The sequence below is a fragment of the Mrakia frigida genome, assembly GCF_051309035.1.
Source record: "Mrakia frigida strain ATCC 22029 unplaced genomic scaffold BDY24scaffold_18, whole genome shotgun sequence".
NCBI lineage: Eukaryota > Fungi > Basidiomycota > Tremellomycetes > Cystofilobasidiales > Mrakiaceae > Mrakia > Mrakia frigida.
In genome coordinates this window covers 345,836-371,181 of record NW_027481263.1, presented here as the reverse complement: position 1 = coordinate 371,181, position 25,346 = coordinate 345,836, and the positions used below count along the sequence as shown (strand labels likewise).

The 25,346-nt window shown below is 53.3% G+C and overlaps 9 protein-coding genes across 9 annotated transcripts; 6 read left to right on the top strand and 3 right to left on the bottom strand.

Moving 5' to 3' along the window:
* The first annotated feature begins 1,215 nt into the window (after positions 1-1,215).
* On the top strand, positions 1,216-3,860 carry BDY24DRAFT_391335 (repressor of RNA polymerase III transcription MAF1). Its single transcript, XM_076640790.1, has 5 exons — positions 1,216-1,395; positions 1,999-2,167; positions 2,375-2,530; positions 2,606-3,067; positions 3,185-3,860. The coding sequence occupies exons 1-5, from the start codon at positions 1,308-1,310 to the stop codon at positions 3,465-3,467; spliced, it is 1,158 nt and encodes a 385-aa protein (XP_076496026.1). The 5' UTR covers positions 1,216-1,307; the 3' UTR covers positions 3,468-3,860.
* Positions 3,848-4,611, bottom strand: BDY24DRAFT_79933 (uncharacterized protein). The gene has a single exon (XM_076645151.1). The coding sequence runs from the start codon at positions 4,474-4,476 to the stop codon at positions 4,009-4,011; it is 468 nt and encodes a 155-aa protein (XP_076496025.1). The 5' UTR covers positions 4,477-4,611; the 3' UTR covers positions 3,848-4,008.
* BDY24DRAFT_79966 (uncharacterized protein) lies at positions 4,570-5,762 on the bottom strand. Its single transcript, XM_076645152.1, has 2 exons — positions 4,740-5,762; positions 4,570-4,657 (listed from the first exon to the last, which is right to left on the bottom strand). The coding sequence occupies exon 1, from the start codon at positions 5,583-5,585 to the stop codon at positions 4,746-4,748; it is 840 nt and encodes a 279-aa protein (XP_076496024.1). The 5' UTR covers positions 5,586-5,762; the 3' UTR covers positions 4,570-4,657; positions 4,740-4,745.
* An 87-nt stretch (positions 5,763-5,849) lies between these two features.
* On the top strand, positions 5,850-6,753 carry BDY24DRAFT_79892 (uncharacterized protein). The gene is made up of 2 exons (XM_076645150.1): positions 5,850-6,293; positions 6,409-6,753. Exons 1-2 carry the CDS (start codon positions 6,029-6,031, stop codon positions 6,627-6,629), a joined length of 486 nt encoding a protein of 161 aa, XP_076496023.1. The 5' UTR covers positions 5,850-6,028; the 3' UTR covers positions 6,630-6,753.
* On the top strand, positions 6,599-9,276 carry BDY24DRAFT_391321 (P-loop containing nucleoside triphosphate hydrolase protein). The gene is made up of 12 exons (XM_076640789.1): positions 6,599-6,956; positions 7,053-7,340; positions 7,402-7,505; positions 7,579-7,682; positions 7,770-7,794; positions 7,863-8,026; positions 8,100-8,115; positions 8,193-8,520; positions 8,614-8,633; positions 8,708-8,856; positions 8,952-9,060; positions 9,141-9,276. Exons 1-12 carry the CDS (start codon positions 6,877-6,879, stop codon positions 9,179-9,181), a joined length of 1,428 nt encoding a protein of 475 aa, XP_076496022.1. The 5' UTR covers positions 6,599-6,876; the 3' UTR covers positions 9,182-9,276.
* Positions 9,277-11,202: 1,926 nt separating this feature from the next.
* BDY24DRAFT_415813 (sugar porter family MFS transporter) lies at positions 11,203-14,515 on the top strand (the record flags this gene model as incomplete). Its single annotated transcript, XM_076643502.1, has 17 exons — positions 11,203-11,347; positions 11,505-11,558; positions 11,679-11,738; positions 11,854-11,970; positions 12,046-12,070; positions 12,151-12,223; positions 12,320-12,344; positions 12,457-12,555; positions 12,629-12,746; positions 12,835-13,072; positions 13,155-13,251; positions 13,456-13,526; positions 13,607-13,679; positions 13,757-13,880; positions 13,952-14,112; positions 14,186-14,227; positions 14,313-14,515. The coding sequence occupies 17 exons, from the start codon at positions 11,203-11,205 to the stop codon at positions 14,513-14,515; spliced, it is 1,725 nt and encodes a 574-aa protein (XP_076496021.1).
* Positions 14,516-14,984: 469 nt separating this feature from the next.
* BDY24DRAFT_407153 (uncharacterized protein) lies at positions 14,985-18,365 on the bottom strand (the record flags this gene model as incomplete). The annotated part of the gene is made up of 12 exons (XM_076642741.1): positions 14,985-15,082; positions 15,196-15,244; positions 15,418-15,720; positions 15,823-16,014; positions 16,389-16,559; positions 16,668-16,727; positions 16,816-16,979; positions 17,130-17,359; positions 17,510-17,630; positions 17,801-17,968; positions 18,069-18,183; positions 18,351-18,365. The coding sequence occupies 12 exons, from the start codon at positions 18,363-18,365 to the stop codon at positions 14,985-14,987; spliced, it is 1,686 nt and encodes a 561-aa protein (XP_076496020.1).
* A 365-nt stretch (positions 18,366-18,730) lies between these two features.
* On the top strand, positions 18,731-20,103 carry BDY24DRAFT_370636 (uncharacterized protein; the record flags this gene model as incomplete). The annotated part of the gene is made up of 4 exons (XM_076638117.1): positions 18,731-18,823; positions 18,974-19,053; positions 19,162-19,425; positions 19,974-20,103. The coding sequence occupies 4 exons, from the start codon at positions 18,731-18,733 to the stop codon at positions 20,101-20,103; spliced, it is 567 nt and encodes a 188-aa protein (XP_076496019.1).
* Positions 20,104-20,793: 690 nt separating this feature from the next.
* Positions 20,794-25,212, top strand: BDY24DRAFT_415810 (alpha-glucosidase; the record flags this gene model as incomplete). The annotated part of the gene is made up of 24 exons (XM_076643501.1): positions 20,794-20,812; positions 20,897-21,034; positions 21,122-21,172; positions 21,287-21,306; positions 21,389-21,588; positions 21,691-21,939; positions 22,047-22,070; positions 22,216-22,394; positions 22,478-22,579; positions 22,671-22,735; positions 22,828-22,855; positions 22,930-22,947; positions 23,035-23,082; positions 23,190-23,310; positions 23,386-23,482; positions 23,550-23,568; positions 23,647-23,893; positions 24,015-24,043; positions 24,117-24,190; positions 24,261-24,293; positions 24,363-24,449; positions 24,529-24,621; positions 24,693-24,727; positions 24,813-25,212. 24 exons carry the CDS (start codon positions 20,794-20,796, stop codon positions 25,210-25,212), a joined length of 2,376 nt encoding a protein of 791 aa, XP_076496018.1.
* Between the last annotated feature and the right edge of the window lie 134 nt (positions 25,213-25,346).

Below are 25,346 nucleotides of genomic sequence, written 5' to 3'. Positions count from 1 at the left end.
GCCGACTACTTTGGATTCGTACGTACCTCACCTCCTTCTTTTTCCTCACCTCCGTCTTCCTTTCCGTCGTTCTCGCTGATCACGGTTTGTTGTTGTTTTCGTTTCCTTCGTCGCAGTACGACCAACACACCCGAAACTCCAACGTCACCCACCTCGGCTCGTTCGTGACGATGAAGGACTCGAACCAGCTTCTGAGACCCTTGAACGGAGGGAAGGTTCCGGACTTTGGAGTCCTGCAGGATCGGTTGGTGTGAGGAGGAGAGAGACAGGGAGTTGTTTGTTTTGATGAGGGAGCGGCGGGGGAGCGAAGTAGATAATTTTGGGGTAAGATGATATGTTTGAGATTTGAGATTTGGATATGTGAATAGGCAGGGCTGGTGCTGAGCAGGAGAGTGATATCTGAGAGGAAGGGTGAGGAGGGAGGGAGGGAACGGTGAGCTCGACCGTTACGAGGAGATGGTGAGGAAAGGAGGGCAGGGAGGGCTCAGTTCTTGAGCGGTGAGCTTCTCGTTTCTTCTAGATGTTGAGATACATGTAGACTCTCCAACGCTCGAAAATCTTCCCTCGAGATTGAAAGCCCACCGAAAGAGAGCAGAATCGGACGTCTTCGCCTCACCTCCTCATCCGCCCTCATTCAGCCCTCGCCCTCTGGCCTTTTGCTTAGCTTCAAACTTGCTCAGCGAGAAGAGCAAGCGGATTTTTGCCCTGCCTACTTTCTCAACCAGACCCCCAACTCCCTTAAAACATGAAAAAGGCGTCCCCTTCTCCTCTGTCACAGCTCGAGGGGGTCCTCCAAACCTGACTCGAAAAAGTTGAAAGCTGATCTTCACCTCCTCCCTCTCCTCCTCCCCTCCTCCTCCTCCCTCTCCTACTCTTAGAGCCCTTCCCTCGAGCAGAAGAAGATGACCCGCAGCAGCTGCTCGCTCTCAGGTTCAAACCCTTGAAACTCTTTTTCTTCACTTCCCAAAGGAGCAGACAAGGAAGGAGCCCTCTCAAGAAGGGAGGGAGGAACGAGCTCGACATCTCCTTCTTCTCTCGCCGGTTCCCTCCCACCTCAACCTTCCTCCCTCGCAGATTTTCAGCCATGCCTCAAGGTTCTTCACCCCTTTGCCTCTCCATCTTGATCATCAAAACAAAAAATCTTCTTTGTTTTGATCGTCATCTCCTCCTTGGAAACTGCGCTGAAGCTGGGACTCCTCGTCGCCCAAGGTGTTGGTTGGGAAGAAGCTCAACACCCACTGCCTTCCCTTCCCTCACAACAACAACAACAACAACACCACCACCACCAATCTACACACCCTCAACAAATGAAGTACCTGGACGCACCTGAGCTAGCCCACCTAGCGGATATCCTGGAGTACAGCAGCGCGGAATGCAAGGTCCATACCCGATTCGGTCAGTCTCACCTTTCGCTCGCTTCCTTGTTTCGTTCGAGCTGGGTCGAAGCTGGTGTATATACATCGGGCTGGAGAGGACGATCCTGGTTGTCGTGGGGACCGACGCTGCAGTAGTAGATGAATAGGGAATCGAGCGAGAGGAAGCAGAGAAGAGAAGGGTCCTTATCGGGAAGGGAAGGAGACCAGAGACGCGACCTTGGTCATCCCGTCCTTCTTCTTGCCATCCATCCTTCGTTTCAAGAGTTACAGACTCGAGATTCAGAGGAGGATCAGATGGGAGTGTACAGAACGCATTCTGGCAGTTCAATCGCTACTAGGGACGATGAACGGAAGGTCGGAACGTGGGATCGGAGAACAAGGTGTTGGGAGGAGAGGCACGTTCGAGTCTTCTCTTCTTGCTCCTTCAGATCTTGCCATCCACTCTTCGTTTCTTTTCGAACGAATCTACTAGTGTATTATGATCCCGTTCCACCTACTCTCGAACCCACGATCTTCTCTCTTGTCCCTCTGTTCGAAGCTCAACCCTGACTGACCGTCCTCCCTCTTCCCTTCCCTTCTTCCCACCACCTCCTCGCTCCCTTCTTCGCACTCACTCCCACAGAAGCCTACTCGTGCAAATCAGTCTCTCGAGAGCGCAAGCTGTTCAAGACCCTCGAGGAAGCCTACTCGCTCGAACAAGCCGAGCAGGACGAACTCCTCTCCATGAGTCCGGAGATGAGAGAGGCTGGGCTGGAGAGCTGCTTTGGGAGGTTGGACCAGAAGGACTCGAGGTGAGTCAACATCGTCTCTCTATGGACTCGTATCGGGTTTGAGCGAGCAAAGGGAGGTCTGTGCGATGGGAGGGCGGAGGAGGAGGAGATAAGGGTAGGACGGGGAAGTTGGGGAGGGGACGTCATCGGAGGAGAAGGAGAAGTGTAGAAAGAAGCTGACTTTGCTGCTGTCGTTTTTGTTTTGGTTACGACCTTGGTGGTCTATAGGCAAACATGGTTCTGGCTCATCGCTCTCCTCAACGTCGCCTTCCCAGACCACGACTTCACCGGCGTTCGACCCGATCATTTCGTTCGTGAGAACTCGGTCAACGATGTGCTCTCCCAGCTCTCCCAAACCGTTCTCGAACTATCGAACGAAGGACCGTGAGTTCATCCCATTACCTCTCTGCCTTCTCCATCTCCTTTTGCTGATACCTAATCCGTTTCGCCTCACCTCAGACGCTCCTACGGTTCCTACCCTCCCTCCCTCACCACCTCCTCCTCTCCTCTCTCCTCCTCCCACTCCTCCTTCCCCTCGCCATCCTCAATGCACCACAACCCTCTCGCCTCCCCTACCCTCACCCACCCTCACCTCCGTCGTGTCCTCGACTCAGTCCTACAGGGATCCCTCTCCGAATGCGACGTCTACTCGTACACTCCCGATTTCGACTCGGACCCCCATGCGGAATCCGACTCGGACGACGACGATGAGGACGAGGAGGATGCTGGAGAGAGCAGCGGGAAGGAGGACGGTGGGGATGAGTTCCTGGAAGGGTTCGAGGACGATGAGGATGAGTTTGGAGGGAGTGATGAGGAGGGAGGAGGGAAGGGAGGAGGAGGGTTCAAGCCGCCGACGCTGAATTCGCTGCCTCTGGTGGCGGGGAACGAGTTCAATCAGCCTACGAGGAGAGGATGTCTTTGGTTAGTTCACTTCTCTGTAGTTCATCTCCTCCGGCCCTTAGTTATCTATTGCTCGAGGCCTCGAAAACGCGTCTCTCTCGAAACTGACACTCCCTCTTCCCATTTCCCGCTCACCAGGTCCGTCAACTACTTCTTCGTATCCCGCCGCCAGAAGCGAATCCTCTTCATCTCCATCTGGGCCAAGAAGCGAGACCCTATCCCCTTCTTCTCCCACCACCACTCCGCCTCCTTCCGAGCGTCCGCGTCCAATTCGACCTACACTTCAACGTCGGCGAGGAGGAAGTCGACGAGCGGGAGTGGAGGAGCGGGAGAGAAGGAGAAGGAGGCGGCTAGGATCAGGGTGAAGGCTCTGGCAGAGGGGGTGAATGTGGGAGGGAAGAGGAAGGAGGTTAGGGTTTGAGTGAGCTTGAGACCCTTGGACGTTCTTCGCTTCTTCGCTTCTCTCGAGGAGTCATCTCGCTGTTTGATACTTGTGCTCGGTTTGTGACATAGTTCGACGTTGGTTCGCTTTTTTGATTTCTCTTCTTGCCCTCTTGCTCTCTTCTTTTGTTCCTTCGTTCGTTCCGCTCTTCGGTTTCGATTTTGGTTGCTCCCTTTCTTCGGGTTGACGCTGCGGTCTATATTTTCGTTGGATTCGATCTTCGGGTTCTTTGCCTTCGTTGCGCTCGGGTTGAGGGAAGAGACGAGAGGAACCAGAGGAGGAAAGGACGGTGACTTAGAGAGAGAAACAGGAGAGTGGAAGAGCAGGGTTTCCCGAGTCTCGAGTAGAACGAGAGAAGAAGCGTTTCGATGATAAAGTATGGAAGTACATAGAGTATGTAGGTGAGCTGCCAAGACGGTCAGGCGAAAGAGACGGAGAGAGGGAGGTGACGGCTCGACTCGACGCGTCCCTCTTCGTCGCTCTTGAGATCCTCCGGACCGACGACAACGCGATGAACGAGTCAAACGAACTGAAGGTAGATCGACAGAACGGCAGAGTCAGTCCTTCTTGAAACGCAAGAGAGAGAGGAAAGGGAGTTGATCAACTCACGACGCGACGAGTGGAGAAAACACGGGTCGGTTGGGTAGGAGGTCGATGACGTGCCTAGCCTACGAAGCGGCCTGAGCTTGATTGGGGAGTGAGGTGGTAGTTCAGAGCTTGGAGGACCGACGAGGATGAACCAGGGACGTCGAGTTCGGTGTGGAACCGATGCGGAACCGAATTCCTGTCCATTTTTGGGAGGAGAAGATCGAGGGGTTCTGTAGGCGTTGACGAGAGAAAGAGGGTTAGAGAGACGTTCAAAGTGAAGGAGGTGATTGAAAGAAAACGTACAAAAAGAAGAGACGAGAGCTTGAAAGACTAGGCGAAGACACGAACCAGGAGATGAAACCGACGAGGTGCGATACGATGCCTGCACGATGAGAAGCATGGGAGGGACGGGAGAAGTACATATTTACAGTATGAGATGGCGAGGAAGGCTTACGAGAAAGAGAGGAGACGGAGAGCATCTAGAGGGTGAAAGAGAGAAGACTCGAGTCAGCGACGCGTCGAGGAAGAGAAAGCGAGTTGAGAAGATCGTACGGATGAAGCAGCAAGCGTGACTTTGGAGTCTGAATTCGAATGAAATTGCGAGAGTCAGAAACTGTTCTGGATTAGAAGGAGAGGAAAGACGGAGACGGAGGGCTGGCTCACCTGCGATCAGAACGGGAACCCGCCCTTCATCGACTCGAAGAACTCGTCTATATCAAGCTGTAGATCCGCGCTCGACGTACTGTATCCCAACGCCATCTCGACCTTCGAGAACCTGAAGTAGAACCCCGCGGGAAGTAGAGCAGCCAGATCCTCCCTCAAATCCGCTCCCACATTCCAAGGCCTCCAACTTTTGACCACTTTTGAAGTCCTAGGGTTCAAGCCAACAGCGCCGGCCGTGGACTCGGAGATGGGCTGCCTCTCGATATCTATCTTGATTGAGTCGACAGCTGCTCGAGCGAGAGGGACGTTATTGTGGATGACGGCGAGGGCGAGGACGTTGGGCGTTCGAAAGCAGCTCTCGTGAGTGAGAAGCTGGAAGAGAGGGAGGGAGATGCTTGGGATGTTGAATTTCCTGGAGAGGTTGAGGAGAGGAATGATGGGATCGAAGAAGGAGGCGTCTTTGGGTTCTGGAGGAGGATGCAGGGAGTTGAAGAGGTCCGAGTAGGTTTCGCGATGGATCCATCGAAGGAAGAGTTCGAGGTCGTTTCCCTTCTCAACCATCTTGACGAGCGGTAGACCTCGAGGACAGTTCTGACCCTCCTTCCTCTTCCAAGATCTGTTCCCTTTCTTGCGAGGAGGTTGAGGGAGGAGGAAGAGGTCTTCGAAGACGCTTGAGGCGGCGGCGAGGATGGACTGTTTGGTGGCGAAGAGACGATGATCTCCTGATCTGAGAAGGATGTCGGCGTCCTCGTCGTTGAAGTAAGGGCTGAACGTTTCGACGAGTGGAGGTGAGGAGGATGAGCTTCGTTTTCGCTTGGAGGAGGAAGAGGGAGGAGTCGCGGCCATGGAGGGAGGGGAGGACTCGGGAGGAGGAGCTGCTCGAAGGAACCTTTGTGGGAACGAGGAGACGGGTGCGAGGGAAGAATTTGACAGAGACGAGTGGAAGAGGGATCTAAGGACTATGGAGTGTGAGGTGTTTGAGATTGAGAAGGAGGTTGATGTCTGGGAGAATCGAGGTCGGTGGTGGAAGCTGAAAGGGAAGGTGAGCTCGAAAGCTGAAATCACCCTCCTTGGTTTCCAAGGCGATCTCGCTCTTCAAGCAAATCTTCACGACTTGAATTTCTGGAACCAGCTTCAGGAACTTACCTCTCTCCTACTCTGGAAAACAAAACAATATATCCTTCTCCCTCTCGCATGCGACCAAGAGATGCCGCGCAGGTGACAACCAAACTCGCTTCCTCCTCCCTTCCACCTCTTCTCTCCGCGAACCGCCATCTCCCTCCAGAAGAATGGATTTCTTCAACTCCTCCAACTCCTCCCACCATCCTTCTTTCAACTCAACCTTGCACCACGCTTCTCCTCCCTCTACGGCTGCTCTGCTCGCCAACACTCTCGGACTGGGTTCCCTCACCACCTTCCTTGGATCTGCTGGAGGAGGAGCAGGAGGGATCGCGGGATTAAGCATCCTTCTTTCGAGCATCTTGCCTCTCTTGATGTCTTCCAGCTCGTGGGCTAGAGGATTCCTACTCGCTCCTGGGAGATGGCTGCTCGACTGTGAGTCTCTCCTCCTCTCGTCCCCTTCAACCCCTCTCTCCCTCCTCCTCCCTCCTTTTGAGTGGTGGCGAACTTTGAACTGAACTTTTTTCTCTTCTTTTCTTCGTGGTTGTAGTCTTCTTCGTCACCGCTTTCATCGAAACCTCTTCGCCCGTCTCCGCTTGGCTCAGCTCCTACCTCTCGTCGCTCCCAAAGATCTTGACCTCGAAAGAGGTCGGAGTCGAGATCGTCAAAGATACGGACGCCGAACTCGAGGCTACAGAGCAAGCACCCAAGGAGTTCGATCCCTACAGTGGAAGATCTGTCAACGCTTCGTTGGATCAGAATCGTGAGTGAACCTTTTTACGTTGTCTTGGTCGACTTTCGAGCTGAACTCTCTCTGAGTCGACGCGACCTCTTTCTCTTCCCTCCCTCTCATCCAGAGCTCGCCGCTCGACTTCACCGCTTCCGACTCACTCCCTTCGCCTCCTCCCATACCCTGCTCATTCACGAAAACCATCTTCTCGTCATCAGCAAGACTAGGAAACTCGATTACGCCCTCGTGAAGGACTCGCCGTTCGGAGCAGGGGGAGGGAGAGCTCAGATGATGAATCATCCGTCGTTCAACTACAACAACGGTGGGATGCCTACTCAGCCGTCTTCGGGAGATCAGGAGACGGAGTTGTAAGTTTTTCGGTTCCAGCAGTGGGGTGCTGAGACCCAGACGAGAAGAAAAGAAACGCGTCGCTCACCTTCGTCTTCCTCTCTCCTCTCCCTCAGCCTCAAAATCCGCTTCATCCCCCTCCCTCACTTCCGAATCCCTTTCTTCTCGTCCCACCCCGCCACTCCTCCACTCATCTCCCAAAGACTGCTCGACTCCCTCATCTCCACCTCCAAACAGGCATTCGCTGCGAAGGACGCCCGAGGTCTTTCCGTCTACTCCTACGACTTCCAGCCCGATATGGGGATGAAGACTTGGAAGGGGAAGACAACGAGAGGGAAGAGATCGATTGAGAGCGTTGTTTTGCCGAACGGGGTTGGAGGGATGCTGTTGAAGGATGTGAAGGAGTGAGTTTGAGCAACCGACGCGTCGAGCTTCAATCGGTTCTGATCGCCCTTTCTTCCACAGTTTCCTGGCTAGGAAGGAGTGGTATCAGGAGAGAGGGATTCCTCATCGCCGAGGCATACTGCTGTTTGGAGAGGCTGGGAGTGGGAAGACTTCGATCGTTTCGGGTACGTCAAACCGTCCAGCTTCAACAAGAGTGCAGTCCTTCTTGTAACTGACCTTTCCCCATTGATTTCTCAGCCATCTCATCGGAGCTCTCCCTGAACATCTACGTTCTTGATCTCTCGGCGGAAGATATGACGGACGCTTCCATGCTCGCAGCTATAGCTCAAACACCTCCCAACGTGAGTCTCGAGTGATCTCGACGCGTCGAAGCGTTCTCTTGCTCTCACATCGTTCTGACGCTTCCTTCTTCCTTTCCTCCTCGACAGTGCATTATTCTCATCGAAGATATCGGTATGTCCCTCCCTCTTCCCTGAATACTGCTCTCTCGCTGATTCGTTGTTCTCGTTCTTTCCTCGTAGACTGTGCCTTCGCTCCTCGAAAATCGCCCTCCGTTCCCGTCGGTATGATGGATCCCGTGACTCGAAGATACAACGACGGTCAAGCTACGCCTCAACTCACCATGAGTGGATTGCTCAACGCTCTGGACGGAGTCGCTTCCGTTGATGGGCGGATCACTATGGCTGTAAGTTTGTCGACGCGTCTCGTTCCAACGCCCAACTGACGAAGAGCTCTTTCTTTCCACTATTTCCTTTCAGACTACCAACTACCTCAGTTAGTACTCCCTTTGATCTCCGGAGTGCCTCCCCAATCCAAGCTAAACCTCCTCCTCTTCTCTTCCTTCGTCGCAGACCGACTCGACTCCGCTCTCATTCGACCCGGTCGCTTCGACATCAAAGTCGGTTTCTCCCTCGCCACTCGAGAGCAAGCCGTCGGTCTCTTCCTTCGAATGATGCTCCCTACGAAAGGAGAGATCGAACGGGAGATCGCAAGGAGAGCTGCCGTCGCGTCGATCTTGGAGACGTCGAAGGAGGACGAGCTTTCCGAGAAGGACGAGATCGTCGTTGCTGGTGGAGATGGAGGAGAAGCTGAGTTTGTAGGGGAGTGGCATGAGGAGAAGACTCATAGGGTGAAGAGGCTTTCGGAGGAGTTTGGGGATGCGGTTCCCGAGGGGGTGTTGTGAGTTCCCTCTTTTGTTTCTCGACGACGACGACGAGTTTTGCGACGAATTGGAATGAACTGACGCTCATTTTGCTGCGATCTTCTTCACAGCTCGACTGCTTCTCTCCAAGGTTCGGCTTCAACTCACCGTGTCTCCGCGCCTTCTCCAGTCTGACCTCCCTCCTTCCTCTTCCTCCCCTCTCAGGTTTCCTCCTCCGCCACAAGGATGAACCGGAAGCCGCCGTCGAAGGAGTCTCCGCCTGGGTTATCGAGCAGCGACAACTCGACGAGGATCAACGAAAGGCTGCCGATGCTGATTGGGAGATGAAGCTCAAGTTGAAGGCTCGAGATGAGGTGAGGGTCTTTTCGTTTCCTTTCGTCTCGACTCTTCCTCCCTTTTCGTTTCACTGACGAAGCTCTCCTTCCACCTTTTGATACGCGTCGTTCAGAAGAAAAAAGAGCGAGAAGCTCAAAAGCTCAAGGAGAAGGCTGAGAAGGCTGGAGCGAGCGACGAGGAAGATGCTGACGCAAACGCGTCGTCTGGATTTGGATCTTCTTGTGAGCTCTCTTCCCTCTTTTTTTTCGACGAAGAAATAGCCTCAATGACGCTTTTCCCTTTCCCCGTTTGCCCCATCCAGTCGGACCGCCCTCCATGGCTCGTGGGGTCTCGAGAGGCTGAGAGTCGACGCGTTGGTCGGATTGAACGAGAGGGGACGAAGCTCGGTTGATTTTTGACGAGTCGAGACTGTGGATGAATAATGAACTTTACGACAATTCGGTTCCAAGACTAAGTAGAAAGAACGATACAGAGACCCACGAAGGAAAAAGGGAACTCGAAGCGAAACTGAAGATCGACTCAGTCAGACCTCCAGCAGGTTCAAAAGCAAGTCGCTTTGGAAGTAGGAAAAGTTTCGAGTGGAGCTTGTAAACTGAGGTGAGTTGAATGTTTCCTCTTCCCAATCACAGCCGGCTGACTTTGAGAGCTTGCCCTCTTCTCCTTTTTCTCAGCTCGACGCGTCGATCACCCTCCCTCTGCCTCGTCTCCTTCGGTCGCCTCCCACTCACTGATTCCTCCACCATCCCGTTGTGTGTAATCATTTATAGACGTTCAGCTGTCAGTCCCTCCTATCCTTTCCGTCTCTTTTCTTTCGCTGAATCTTGCGAACTGACCGTCTTCACCTCTTTTCCCTCACAGACCTCCTTACAACCGCACTCGTATACCCCCTCGCTCGACCTCTGAAACGATCCTCCCTCTCATCAGGGACGCCGAGAAATTTTGCTGGAGTGGTTTGCTCGTCAGTTCATCTCTTTGTACCTCACGTCTATTTCGTCTTTGACTGACGCGCGTCGTCCGTCTCACAGCTCGCCGCCTCGAGAAGTCCAAAAAGTTTCAACGCTCTTCGATGTATGCTTTAACGATCTCTCTTACTGGTCTATGTGCGAGTCGGAAGGAGTCGGGAAGCAAACAGGAGTGGACGCTGCGTCGTCAGGTGAGTTCGAGTCGTTCTCGAACACCATATTTCGAGCGACGACCGCAGGCGACGATCTGCCATTGTTATCTCTCCTTCCCAGCCTGCCTTGATCTCATCTGGACCATGGCTGATCTCTGGGCGAGACTGGGCGAGAAAGATAAGAAGAACAGGATGCTCGACGTCTTGGTGAGTCGTGTGCGGAAACTTGGCGGAGGAGATCAGGAACGGTTCGATTGTGCTTCTTCCTTCTCTACAAGTACGGTCTCTACCTCACCCTCCGATTCTCGATCCAACTTCACTCGCTGTTGACCCTTTTTCGCTTCCCTCCTGCTTCAGCGTGATTCCAGCAGCGTCGAGGTCGACTCGATTGCGACCGAGCGCCTGCGCCTCGACCTTATCTTATCGAGCCTCCTGTGTTTAATGAGCTCACGCTTCTCCTTCTTTCTTTCTCTTCCTCTAGGCTCGAACCTTCCCTATACTTCTTCGAAGCTCTTCAGAGCGACTTTGAGCTTCCTCTGCCCTTCGAGATCGCTCTTTCACGAGCTACAGGCGTGCAGAAAACGCACTAGCGATCCCGGGTTTCTTCTTCGCCGCTCGGATTTACCTCTGAAAGCGTTTGCGTCCTCCTCTTTCTTTGCTTCTCGGGTGGATGGAAAGCAGCTACAGGAGAGGACCGGGATAGCAGGGAACCGGGATAAAAAATCTAAAAGGGAGGAGGATCATCGAGTGACGAGGTTTTCAACAGGACGTGGGGGAAGTGCCGGGGAAAAACCTGTTGCAACTCGTCCTCGATGCGGAACTCGGCTCGTCCGTTTTCCTCGATGGGTCCTCCTTGCTCCTCCTGGGGGCTCTCCTGGGGACTCTAGATGTCCAGTTTCTCCAGGACGATCTATATAATCGAAAAGAGCGAAGTCTATTTTCGCTCTGCATTCCTTGGGAGTCGAGAGGGAAGTCGCGTCGGGAGATAGTCGACTCTTGTCTTGCCTATTGACACCTCCCTTGGCGAATTTCTTAGTCCCCTCGATCCTCTTTCAGCCTGTACCCTATTTTCGCTCCCTTGAAAAGAAACCTGCGGCCTGACCTCATCCTGCTTCCAACAGTCATCTTCCTCTCAAGAAGTTTGCACGCTTCACGACTTCTTTTTCCCCTTTCGACCCCCTCGACGACATCTCCTCCTCACCTCGACCTCTCCCACCTCCTCCCTCAACCTCCCCTTCCCTCGAACATCATGTCGTCGGACACCAAGGTCGTCAAGACCGACAACAAGGAGCACAAGGTCCATGCTCCCTTCAAGCAATGGCCTGCGAAGACCTCTGAGCGACGATGGCTCGGTCTTCGAGGATCCAAGCTCGTTACTGGAATCACTGCGACAGGTGAGCTATTTTCTCTCGATCTGACGGGACCACCACCTTGGACTCTTGGGAGCTGGAGACGGGTCTCTTGTCTTATCGCTCTCGCTCGTTCTCGTTCGAGCTCCTCTTCTTCTCCGCTCGTTCAGCCTTCTGACCTCGTTCTCCCCTCCTTTTACAGCTACCATGGGTTTCCTCCTCTTCGGATACGATCAAGGAGTCATGGCTGGAATTAGTGAGTCTTCCCGCCTTCGCTCTGTCTTTAATTGCGACGGCGCCTGCTCGTCCGCACGTCCCTCCGACTCTCCTCTTCCAGCCGCTAACCTCTCAATTTTTCGTCTCCTTCTTCCTCCAGTCACCTCGAGGCAATTCAACGAAGAATTTTACCAAACCCAATCGTCGGGAATTAACGATGGTGAGCCCACATGCTAACATCCTTTGATTTTCGTCCCATACCAAGCCTAACCGCTCGCGCGATCCCTCTTTGTTTTCCTCTTTCTCTCTCTCTCTCTCTCCTTCGCCATATCTAGTCCACACTGCTACTATTCAGGGTACCGTCGTCGCTGTGTACGAAGTGGGATGTCTTTTCGGTGCTCTCTTCGCTTTCTACTTCGGAGAGGCCTTCGGTCGTCGTCGAATGGTTTACCGTTCGTCCCTCTCCTCCTCTGCCGCTCCGCTTTCGATCCTTAGCTGACCGCGCCGAACGGTTGTTTACTTTCCAGTCGGATCTGCTGTTATGGTTTTCGGGTGAGCAGAACTCTGATACCTTTCGATCCGCCGTGCCGTCTCTTCCTCGCTAACTTTCCTCCTCGCCTTTTCTCTTTCAGAACTCTCATTCAAATCACTGCTTTCGGACCTAAGAAGGGATTCCTTCAGTTCATGATCGGTCGAGTTATCACTGTTCGTCCAGGCTCCTCCTCCCGCTCTTCACAACTCGAGCTGACTTGCGTCGCGTCCCCTCTCGTCTCTCTTCCTTTCCTTCTTCCTTCTATCCAGGGACTCGGAAACGGTGCCAACACCAGTGCGTCCTTATTCTTTCTTTCCTGTTCCTTGCGATATTTTCTCCCTTGGATTCCCTTCGGTTTGAGCTGACAGAACGCGTCGTCTCCATCACTTCATTTTCTTTCAATCAGGTACGATTCCTTCTTGGGTCGCCGAGTCTTCTAAGTCTCACAACAGAGGTTTCCTCGTCTGTGTCGAGGCCTCCATGGTCGCCGTCGGTACCCTCATTTGTGAGCAATTCTTCCTCGTCGAGTTTCCTCTCCTCGCCGCGGACGCTGACCTCTCCCGTCCGTCTTCTTTCAGCTTACTGGCTCGACTTCGGACTCTCCTACGTCAACTCTTCTGCTTCTTGGAGGTTCCCCATCGGACTCCAGATCTTGTTTGCTGCCCTTCTTTCCCTCGGAATCTTCATCTTCCCTGAGTGAGTCTCACCCTCCTCTCTCCTTTCTCGCTCTTCTGTTCTTCTCCTCCGATCCTGATGCGTTTCCTCTCTCCCCTTTCGTCTGTAGGTCTCCCCGATGGCTCTTCGTTCACGGACACGAGGAGGCTGCCTCCCAGATTATTGCCGATCTCAACAACTCCAACATCGAGGACGAAGGAACTCAGCGAGAGATCCGACTCATCATCGAGGGAATCAACACCAGTGCGAGCATTTCCGGTGGAACCTCTACTCGAGAGCTCTTCGTTGGTGGAAAGAAGCAGCACTTCCGACGAATGGCTGTCGGAGCTTCGTCGCAGATCTTCCAGGTTCGTCTCTTCCCGCTCTTCGTTTCGCTTCGTCGACGCGTCGCTGACCTCACCTCTCCTCCTCTCTTCTTCCTTTCTACAGCAACTCGGAGGTTGCAACGCTGTCATTTACTACGCTACGGTCCTCTTCGAGCAGTCGATCGGTCTTGAGACCCGACTCGCTCTCGTTCTCGGTGGTGGTGAGTCGATTCTCCTTTTTCTTCGTTTTCCCTTTCTTTCTTTTTCCCTTTCTCCCTGTTCCTTTTCGAATTTCGACGCTGACCTTGCTCTTTTTTTACAGTGGTGAGTCGATTCTCCTTTTTCTTCGTTTTCCCTTTCTCCTTGTTCCTTTTCGACGCTGACCTTGCTCTTTGTTTAGCTCAGTACCGTTTATGCTTTGGCAGCATTGACCTCCTTCTTCCTCGTCGAGACTCTCGGACGAAGAAAGATGTTCTTGATCGGATCCGCCGGACAGGTGAGTCGAACGCGTCGACTCCCTGAGCTCGCTCTTCAAACCGTCACTGATCCTCTTCGTGTTCTTCTTCTGCTCCTCAGTGTCTCGCCATGGTTATCACCTTCGCCTGCCTTATTCCTGGAACTGCCGAGACCGCTAAGGGTGGAGCTTTCGGTGAGTAACCTCGTTTCACTTTCCAGCCCTTCACAAAAACGACGAGCTGATCGGTCGACGCTTCTCTTCTTCTCCAGGTCTCTTCCTATACATCATCTTCTTCGGATCATGTTGGCTCCCCCTCCCTTGGTTGTACCCCGCCGAGCTCAACCCTTTGAGGATCCGAACCAAGGCCAACGCCGTCTCTACCATGGCGAACTGGTGAGTTCTCTCCCTCCCGCTCGTCGGGACGCGTCGATGCTGACCTCCTCCTCCTCTCCTTTCTTTCCCAGGCTCTTCAACTTCCTCGTCGTCCAAGTCACTCCCACTATGATCGCGTCCATCGGATGGGGAACTTTCCTCATCTTCGCCGTCGCCAACGCTCTCTTCATCCCCGTCATTTGGGTCTTCTACCCCGAGACCAAGGGACGAACTCTCGAGGCCATCGATCTTAGTGAGTCTCGTACCATCTTATCTTCCTTCTCAACGACATTGAGCTGATCATCTTCTCCCATTTTCCTCTTCAGTCTTCGCTACCGCCTTCGAGGAGAAGGAGCGACCTACTCACAGTGAGTTATCCTTCGAAATTCTCGTCGCGACAGAAAGAACGAACGTCGAACTAACTCCTCTTCCTTTCTTTCCTTCTTCATTCAGTCGCTCAACGAATGCCTTCGATGACCGACGCCGAGGTCGAGCACCTCACCCACAAGATCGACATCCACGGCCACCGAGACGGAGACGCCGAGAAGTCTGCTGGAGGAGCTGGAGGAGAGACTCCCGACTCTTCCCTTCCCGTCACTCGAGTCCAGAGCCCTTCGTTCGGAGACGTCGTCGGCGCTGACAAGGAGGCCAGGTAGATTAAAGTCTACTGTAATTTGGATTCCTTGTAGATCTTGAGTTTTGCGCTCCCTTCCCTTCCCCTCCCTTATATCTCCCGTCGTTAACCACCTTAATAGAAGACCTGTATCGTTTAGTTTCGAGCTTTGCCTCCTTCATCTTATGATCTTTTCGTCCCATCTTCGGCAAGCGTCGCAAGGTTGGCTCTTGGGAGAATTCAGTCCAAGACGCTCGGAAAGGGAAGACGGGAGAAAAAAAAACATTCGAGCTTTCTCGAAGCCCACGATGCGAGCGGAACGACATCGTCGTCGTTTCTCCTCTCTCTCCCCTCTCTCTCCCCGTTCCCTTGCTCGTCTTCCCTTTTCTTCTCTCAAGAATCCCAACCCAATTCGTACACAGAACGTCCATCTAGTATTGCAAAAGAGACAAAGTCAACCCAGTCGACCTAGACTACGTCGAAGTTCCCTCCCTTCCCTTCGATTCCAAACCTCACACCTCCCTCTCCCAATCCCCACTCTTACCCCCGCTCTTCTTCACCACCATCAACCCCTCGATGATCATCTCCTTCCCCGCTACGGCTTTCACCACTGCCAAGCCAAAAACCAACAACGAAGCGAGGGAAGGAAAGGAAAGGTCAGCACGACGCGTGCGACGAGACGAAGGAAAGGTAAGGAAGGAGGAGGACGTGACCGGGACGTACTATCCCAAACAGTCAGCAAAGCGACTGAAGCACTCGTGAGAGCTTCCATCTACAAGATCGAAACCAAAGAACGAAGGTCAGTGCTCGATTTCCGTTCGTTCCGTCCCTTCGACTCGACGCGTCCTCTCCTCTCCTCTCCTCTCCCTCTCTTCCCTTCCTTCCCCAACCCTCCCTCCCAAAACCACCACCTCTCCCCCGTATCAAACTAAAAAAGGCACTCACCTCAACTCCCGTCCCCCCTACACACTCCGTCACAACCCTCACCTTCACCCACCCACCTTCCTTCCCTCCCTCCTTCTCCCGCTCCAGTTCAAAATCAACCTCCACCCCACTCAACGCCAACGTATGACACAAAGGGATCAGATCCGCCGTTCGTTTAGCAGCCATGATGCCTGCGAGTTGAGCGACGATGAGCGGGTCGCCTTTCTTGTTCGTCTTGTTCGAAGCAGGTTGGGTGGTGAGGGAGGAGGAGGAGGTGGGTGTGGGAGTGGGAGTGGGGAGGAGGAGGGAGAAGGCTGCTTCGGGCTTTTTGTTGTTGGTAGGTGGGTCGAAAAGAAGAGGGAAGAGGAGAGCGTGAGTTGGAGGGAGAGAAACGAGACGGACACGAGAGAGGCAAGCGGAACGAACGAGATAAATCTTCCCTACGGCAGTGGCTGTTCGAACGGTAGAGGCTTTGGGAGTGATGCTGACCATGCGAGGGAGGCCCGTTGAGGGGTTCATGTGGGTGAGGGTGGGCGGTGGTAAAGGATCGAAGGAGGAAGCGGGAGAGGAGGGTCGAGAGGACGAGGTGTGGAAGGAGGCGTGTTGATGCTGCTGATGCTGAGAGGAGAAGGTTGATGGAGAGGATAGGAAAGATGCGGAGGAGATGAAGGAAGAGGTAGATCTAAGTCGAAGTTGATGAGGGGATGAGAGTCGGAAGGAGGATGGAGGTGGAGTGGGTGTGGGTGAGGGTCGTCGCGTCGTAAAGGTGTTCGTGAGTTTCGTCGTTCGTCGTCGTCGTCCTTCTTGCTGCTGCTGGTGATCTTGATTGTTCGAGACGTCGTTCAACCCTGCAGAAGCGAAACCCAAATCAACCGAGAAACGAAAGAAAAAGAAGAAGAAAAAAACGGTCAGCACTTCTCTCTTCCCCAACATCTCGTCGAGCCCACGAAAACGCAGCAACAGCCCGCAAAGCAAGTAGATCGGAAATTCACACCAATCAGGATCATAGGCCTATTCAGTCCGTCCTTCAACTGAGCCATCCCAGCATGCTTGGCCTTCTTCCTTCCGACGGCGAGACGAATGGTCTCGAGGAGTTCCTCGTCCGACGCGTTGGCTCGGATTTGGTCTCGGAGGGAGACTTCGGAGGCTCCGAAGAGGCAGACCTGGTGGGGAAGGGACGAAAGAAGAACGAAGGAAGGAGGGTTAGTGAGAGTAAGAGTGAGAAGGAAGGAGAAAAGAGGGAGACGAAGGAGAGACGGAGAGAAACGAACCTTCAGATTCCCATCCGCTGTGATCCTCAATCGATTACAGGTTCCACAGAAGTGCTCAGTCTACCGATCAAAAACCCAAGAACGAGTCAACTTTTCATCCTTCGTTTCCTTCCCCTCGTCGTCGAACGAAAGAAAGAGAAAGACGCACCATCGAAGTAATGAACCCAACCTTCCCCTTGAACCCAGGCACCTTCCACCCTTTGCTCGTATCGTTCGGGTCGTCCTCGACCTTGGCGAAATCGGGGAACTTGACTCGGATGGTTTCGAGCATGTCGTGGTAGGAGAAGAGTTTGCCGTGGGACCATTTGTTGCCTTTTTTCGTTGCGGGAAAAAACGAAACGAAAGAGACGCGTCGAGTCAGCTCGTCAGCTCGCTCCCTCTCTCTCTCTCCCTCCTCCACCATTTCACCCACTCCTCTACCACCACCACCCAGAGCAAACCCCCAAGCCCGTTCGGACTCACCGCTAAAAGGCATATACTCGATGAACCTGACCTCGACCTCCTTCTCCCTCGTCATCTCGACGAAATCGACCAACTCCTCCTCGTTGAAGTTCCTCATCACGACCACGTTGAGTTTGGTGGTGAGACCTTTGGGGCGAAGGGCGAGAGCGGTTTCGAGGGATTTCATGACGGCGGAGTGGCCTTGACGACGGGTGATGAAGGTGAACTTGGCGGGGACGAGGGTGTCGAGGCTGGGAGGGTCGGTGAGGGGAGGGAGAGAGAGACGGCAAAGAAAGAGAGAAAGAGGGGCGAAGAAGTGAGTGAGTAAGTGATCCGAGGAAGAACAAGCGAAGAAGAAGAAGAAGAAGAAGAGAAAGAAAGAAAGACAGAGAGACACTCACGAGATGTTCAAATGCGTCAACCCGTTCTCAACCATCTCTGGCAGTTTCCGATGGAGGGCGATCCCGTTCGAAGTCATTCCAATCTGAGTGAGTCCCTTGGGTCGTAAGGTGTTCAGGCTGGCTACCAAAACTCAACCCAGGTGCAAAGGGAAAGGGGAGAAAGGTCAGCTCGATTCGTCGCGTTCGTCGTCTCTCCCTCCCTCCCTCCCTCGGCTACCATCCTCTCTCTCTTCCTCTTCCCAGCAGAAAACTTCCCCAAAACCAGTGAATAGAAACCAGTGAATTACTAACCCATCAACTCCATAATCCCCTTCCTAACGGTCGGTTCCCCTCCGGTCACTCGAATCTTGTTCACGCCTTCGTTCACAAACAACGTCGCAATCTTCAAGACCTCGGCGTCCGAGAGCATGTTGATCGCAGGTTGGAGTTCCACTCCGTCTTCAGGCATGCAGTAGGTGCCTTGAAATGAAAAAAAGAACGAACAACCATTATAGAGCGGGAGTCAGCTCGAGGGAAGGAAGAAGGGAGGAGGAGGAAGGAGGAGGAAAGTCGAGCTCACATCTGAGATTACACTTTTCCGTGAGCGAGATTCGAAGGTAGGTATGGTGACGATTGAACGTGTCTGTCAAGGGGGAGGAGTAAGGTCTCGTAGAGTCGATGTGGGAGATTTTGGACTGCAAGCGAGGCGATAGGTTCGTTCGTTCCAGAGAGACGAGAGTCAGCTTCGTTGAGCTCCTTCCCTCTTGCTCTTTTCTCTTTCTTCCTTCGAACGAGAGAACGAAACTGACCTTGATGGATTCCTTCAAGAATCCAGATCTGAGGAGGCCATCGTCTGACTGACTCTTTGGGTCGACATCTCTGGAGGTGCTGGTGAAGGGGCTCAAGGTGGAGGTGGCAGGAGGAGTCGAGCTGAAGGAACGAGGGAGGAGGCGAGAGGAAGAAGGCAGTCGTCGAAGGAGGGTGGAACGAGAGAGCATCGTCGTCGTCGTTCGTCGTTTTGAGGGAAGAGCGAGCACGAGAAGGGAGGGTATCGAAAGAGAGAGAAGAAAAAAGATAGGTCGTGGTGGTTGGTTTGAAGTTAGTGAGCTCGTTCTCTTTTTTGGAAAGGAAAGGAGAGGCAGACGATAGGAGAAAAGGGACGCCCCCTTGGCTGGCTCTTTTTGAACCTCAACCTCCATCTTTCCTCCCCCTTCTTTTCTTTCTTCAAGTATCTATCGCCCAATGGGAGCTTCTCAATCCTCTTCCGCCTCGGGACTCAACCCTCAGCAATCCGAAAAAGTCTTTTACCCTGAATCTCAAGCAGGAAGCGTTCAGGTCAGTTCCTTCGAGCCCTCCTTCCTTCTTTCCTTCTCCCTCCCTCCCTCCCTCTTGTTTGCGAGCTCGTTTTTTGACCTTGGGAGCTCTATCTATACTGACGAGTTTAATCTGCTTCTTCCGACGCTGATGTATGCGTTGTGTATGCAGTTCTCCCCTGACCTGATCGCTCAGCTTTCGGATTCTTCAACGTCGACGTCAACCTCGGAAGCTCGTCAATCCTCCCTCGAGTGAGCTCTTCTTTCCTTCTTTACCCCTCCATATATGTATATACACCTCTCCGCAGCACCCTCTGTCAAGCAGTTCCTAACCTTCCCCATCGTTCCTGTCTCTCCCAGCGACCACATCCGCTCCAAACTGGCCTCCTCCCTCGCCTCGCTCAAAGCTCAAGAGCAGCAGCTCACCTCCCAACTCCAAGCCTCCCTCGCTCAATCCAACACAGCCCACGAATCTTCCTCTTCGTCGTCGGGAACGTCTTCTCAGTTGCTGAGTAGGGATATCGAGGAGGTGAGGGAGAAGGTGAGGAGGATCGAGACCAAGAAGAGGTTGGAGGATTGGCCAGAGGTTGGGAAACTGAAGGAGGGAGTTAGGGAGTGCTATCTGTGAGTACCGGAACCGGAAGTATATACATTTTTGAGGCTGGAAGGCGTGCTGGGAGGGACGTAGGGATGGAAGGTTGGAGGCGAAGAAGGAAGGGAGGGAAGGGAGGGAAGGGAAGGGAAGGGAAGGAACGAACGAAGCTCGCACGACTCGCTCAATCCATCTCCCTTCCTTCCTCCCCTTCCTCTCCCTCTCCTCTATCTATCTCGCTCGCCAAACCCAACCCAAAACCTCTCGTATACACCAATCTTCCCACCCACCCATCTCAATCCCAGCCTTCCAACCTCAACCTCTCCTTCCAACCCTCCGATCCGTCCGACCACCCCCGATCCCTAACCTCCTTCCTCTCTTCTTCCCACGACTGCAGTAAAAACCCAAACACACCCCTCGACTGCTGGAGGGAAGCTGAGGATTTCAAGGCTGCGGTGGCTAAGCTTGAGCAGGTGAAGTCTTTCTTCTTTCGCTTTTCTCCGACTCTGGTTCCTTCCGAGTCCGTCGAAGAAGAACGAAGCGAAGCTGACTTTTTCCTTTGGTTCTTTGGTTGGTGCAGCACTTCGTTTCTACTCTGCGTCAGTAAAGAACGAGACCCAAAAGGGAGCTGGCTGTCCCTCGGAAACGGCTCGGCTCGCATCGAGGAGTGGATCGAGGATTGGAGGTCGAGGAGGGATGGGCTGGTGTAGATAGAAAACGATAGAGTTTGGTTGGGTTTGGGTTGGGTGGATCTCGATGGGGTTGTGTTTGTGTCTGTGCTGGGGTCGGATAAGACGAAGGAACGAAGGGAGGGGAGGGGAGGAGAAAAGGGAGGAGGAGAGGAGAGACGCGTCGTCGCTTCGCTTCGCCTTTCGTGAGTGAGTGCGTCTGCTTTGGTTTGGTTTGGTTCTAGGAGACTTTCAGGGAGAAGAAGGGAGAAGGGAAAGCAGCTCACGCACATACTACTACTACAGCTCGTATAACACAGTCCAGACTTCGTTTCTCACGAAGACAGACAGACACAGTGGAGAAGAGGAACTTTGAGCTCTTCTTCACCCATCAGCTCTCCCTCCGCTCCCTTCTTCTCTCTCTCCCCACTCGCTCTCCAAAAAAAACCTTCCACTTCATAACCCACCCTTCCAACCTTCCAACCTCCATCTCTTACCAACCTTCCTAGATATCTTCCTAGAAGACGGGGAAGGTCCAAAAAACCGGCTCCGGCGCGGGCAGGCGACCTTCGAATATTATTTATCTCCGGAGAAACTCCCCCCTTTCAATGGACGACCTTCCTCTTTTGACTCTTTGTTCCACTTCCCTCTCTTCTGCTCTCCAACCACCAACCACCTCCCACTCACACAACCAACCAACCAACAACAACAACAACAAGCAAGCAATAAGATATGAAAGTCGCCGATGGACGTGAGTAAAAACGACGAACGCAACGAGGGAGAAACCGAGATCGAAAGAAAGCTCACCTTCGTTTTCTCCTTTTTTTGTGGGCAGTCTGGCTCATGCGAGCAGGAGTGATCTCCCGCCCTTCCGTTGAAGTCGTCAACGTCAAGATCCTCGATCCTGCCAAGGGAGAGATCGAGCTGCTTGTGGCCTGCAAGCATATCGCCGACAGAGGAGGGACGCTGGGAGGTGAGGTTGAGAAGAGGGAGGGAGAGAGAGAGAGAGAGAGAGAGCTGACTTTGGGTTTCGTTTTTCTTGGGAAATTTTGGGGATTAGGTCCGCTGTTGACGGTTAGATTGAGTGCTCCCGTTGAGGATGTTATTAAAGGTGAGTGGGGAGGGGAGGGAGGAGGAGGAGGGAGGGATGGAGGAGGAGGAAGGAGGGAAGATGCGCCGAGGAGATCGAGCTGAGTTTTTTTTTCTTCGTTTTCTTTTTCATCAGTCAACGTCGTTCATTTCAAGGTCAGCCTCCCTCTCCCTTTCTTTCCTTCTCTCCCTACCTCTTAACTGATCAGAAACTTCCGTTGCTTTGGCTTTCCAAAAGGGCACCAAACATCTAGGACCCGACTTCGAGCTCAACCTCCCTTCTTCCCCTCCCTCCTCCGTCTCCATCAACAACGACTCTCCCGATCTCCTCTCTCTCAAATCTGGAGGACTGGAGGTCAGGGTGAACAAGAAACCTTCCGAGTTTGGGATGGAGTTTGTTAGGAAGGAACAAGATGGCAAGGAGAAGGTTTTGTCGACGTGAGTTGGATCGTTCCAACCCCTCGCGTCGCTCTCTCTCTCTGCTCTTCTCACTCGCTCGCTCACTCACACCGGATGCTTTCTCTCTCCTTGCTAAATTAGATCCGGCTACAAATCCATCTCCTCCCTCACCCTCCCTACGGCTCTCACCACCCAGCAAGCCTCGGCGACTTCCATCCTCGCTACGACGCCTTACACTCCTCCCCCCGCTTCCATCCCCGTCACCCAGAACTTCATGCAGTCCGAGTTGAGCTTGGTGGTCGGGGAGCTGATCTACGGACTGGGAGAGTTGTTCGGACCGTTGGTGAAGAACGGACAGGTCGTCAGCGTTTGGAACAGGGATGGCGGGACGTGAGTCTCTCTTTCCTTCATTTTCTTGCAGAGATCAGTTTTTTTTTGGAAGGGTTTATTTTATCTAGTTCTGTGCTGACGTTTGATCCTTTTTCATTCGTTGACAGGTCGAGTGAACAAGCTTACAAGTCGTGAGTCCCTCTTTTTCCATCTCGTCTGGTTTGGGTTCATTCTCGACGCGTCTTCCTCTTCCTCCTTTTGCTCCTTCTCCCCCCCTCCCCCCCTCCTCAAAAGCTGACGCCCCCCCTTCTCTCTTTTATTTTCTCTCCGATTCAGCATTCCCTTCTACCTCTCGTCTCGAGGCTATGGAGTCTTCATCAACGATCCCGGAGAGGTCGAGCTCGAAGTTGGATCCGAGAAAGGGTCTCGAGTCGGAGTCATCACGAGAGGAGAGGAGTTGGAGTACTACTTCATCAACGGACCGACGAGGAAGAACGTTCTGGAGAGGTACACTCGTGAGTCTTCTGGCTTTCCCTCTCTGTTAAGAGAGGAGGAGGAAGGCAAGGACGCGCAACTGACTCGATTTCGATTTCGACAGAGCTCACTGGTCGACCTGGACTTCCTCCTGCGTGGTCGTTCGGACTATGGTTGAGCACTTCGTTCACTACTGATTACGGAGCGGATACTGTTGTAGAGTTCCGTGAGCCCAATCCTGCGTTTCGGGTTCGAGGTAGGTAGACACGAGAAGAGACGCGTGCTGACCGATCTTGTTCCTCCTCTCCCTTCGTTAGTCGAGGGAATGAAGCAGAGAAACTGTCCTGTTCGAGTCATGCACTTCGATTGCTTCTGGATGAAGGTGAGTCGAGATGTATGCAGAGATGAGGGAGAGAAGGAGAGGACGGCGCTGACCTCGGACTCGACGCGTCGTTTCTGCTTTCGTTCTTCCAGCGATACGAGTGGTCTTCCTTCACCTTCGGTTCGTCCCACTTTCCATCCTCAGCGTTTTCCTTTCATTCTGACACGTACACTCCTTCTCGTTCTTCTCCTCAGACCCCGAGTACTTCCCTGGTTCGTCTAGATCTCACCATCTCATCCGAGCTCATCCCGAGGCCTCGACTGACTCTCCCCGCTTCCCCTTTCTCTTCCTTCTCAAAGACCCCAAAGCATACTTCTCGATGCTCAAGAAGAAGTACAACGTCAAGAGTGAGTGCCGGAACGATGAGAAGAGCTGGGTCGATCGACGAGACGAGCTCGAGTTGACTTCTTACCACCCGCTTCCCTTTCCTCATCTCCTCTTTTCGCCCCTTCAGTATGCTGCTGGATCAACAGCTACATCTCGCAGCAGTCCCCTCTCTTCGAAGAGGGAATCAAGGGCGACTTCTTCGTCAAGAGGATGGACGGGTCCGTTTGGCAGTGGGACTTGTGGCAGCCGTGGGTCTACTCTCAGCACCCCAACGAACGTCTCTTCAGTCAGTTCTGACCTCTTATCGCTCCTCAATTTTGCAGAGGACTCGCCATCGTCGACTTCACCAACCCCAAGGCTTGCGACTGGTTCGTCTCGAAGCTCGAGGCTTTGATCGACATGGGTGTCGATTCTCTCAAGGTGAGCTTCTTGATCTCGTTACTTTCGATGCCTATACTGATTCCCTTTCCCAATCTACGTATTGAAGACCGATTTCGCCGAGAGGAGTGAGTGTTTCTTCTCCCCTTGATCGCACCGCGTTGTTCGCTCGAGGCTGACTCTTCCCTGTCTTTTTCTCCTTCCAGTTCCTCACCTCGACGTCAAGTTCCACTCTGGAGGCGACCCTTACCGAGTACACAACTACTACACCCTCATCTACAACCAAATCGTCTTTGAACTCCTCGAGAGGAAGCTTGGAAAGCACGAGGCCGTCCTTTTCGCTCGATCCGCCACCGCTGGAGGTCAGAAGTACTCGGTTCACTGGGGAGGAGACTGCGAGTCGACTTACGAGGCAATGAGTGAGAGTCTCCGTGGGGGTCTGAGTTTGACGATGTGAGTTTTAGAGGTCGATTGGGTCTCGACGCGTCGATCTGCCTCCCGGCCCCCCTCGTCTCGCTTCTTTCTCGTTCTTTCGATGAACTGACACCTCCCTTCTTTCGATTCCGATTCTTAGGAGCGGATTCGGTTTCTGGACTTCAGATAGTGAGTCTCATTCTCTGTTCCAGTCGATAAGATCAAGCTGATTCGGTCTCGTTTCCTTCCTCTTGTTCCAAAGTTGGAGGATTTGAGGGAACACCTCCTGCTGCTCTGTTTTCTCGATGGGTGGCGATGGGTATCTTCTCGTCACACGTAAGTGTTGAATTTCACTCCCTTTGAAATCTCCTGCCTTCTCTGACCTCGTCCTTTTCTTCACTCACAGTCGCGTCTCCACGGATCGAACTCTTACCGAGTCGTGAGTCTTTCGTCTTCCACGCCTGTTCTTGGACTTAGCTGACAAACCCTCTTCTTGGCTATTTTCCAGCCCTGGATCTACGGAGAGGAAGCAGCTGTCTACATGAGCAAGTTCCTTCTCGCTCGACTTCGACTGATGCCCTACATCTTCGCGACGGTGAGCCCTTGAGCCCTTTTGCCTTGCTTCTTCCCTTCTTGCAGATCGATGCTGACTGATCACGTCGCTCTCTCTCTAGGCCATCAACGCTCATCTCACCGGAATCCCCGTTCAACGAGCCATGCTCCTGGAGTTCGAGGACGACTTAACGTGCCAGCATCTCGACAGACAAGTTCGTCTTCTTTCTTTCTTTCGCTGTCTTCGAAGTTGCGAGACTGAAATCCCTTCCTCTGCCCCGTACAGTACATGTTCGGAGATAACCTCCTCATCGCTCCCGTGTGCGTCCCTTCTCACTCCTTCCCTTTCTGATTCAACCGAAACGCTGACTCGACGCGTCTCTTTCTTTCTTCTCTTTCTCTTCAGCTTCCACGACTCGGAGGTCGAGTACTACATCCCCGCTGGAATCTGGACCTCCTTCTGGGATCCTTCGATCACAGTCGTCGGACCTCGATGGGTCAAGGAGACCAACGTTCCGCTCGACACAATTCCCATCTTCGTTCGACCTGGATCCGTCCTCCCTCTCGGTCCCATCGACGTCTCGACGCCCGATTACTCCTACACCGAGAACATCGAGCTTCGAGCTTACGGTCTCGAGGAGGGACAGCAAGTCGAGCTTGTTCTTCCCACTGGAAAGGGGACTGGGATCGCTGCGAAGATCCTCGTTTCGTTGGGAGGAGAGGGAGCGAAGGGAGGGAAGGAGGGAGGATTGAAGGTCGAGGTGAAGGAGGGGAAGGTTGGATCTTGGAAGGGAGTGAGGCTCTAAAGACTTCATAGCTGTACTTTTGATCTTGATACGGAACGTTTTACGACCCACGATGAGTGCGAAAGCAAAGCGCAAATCACAGCCGAGTCGGACGCGTGGTCGAAACACAGATCGAGCCGGACGACCGCTCTTCC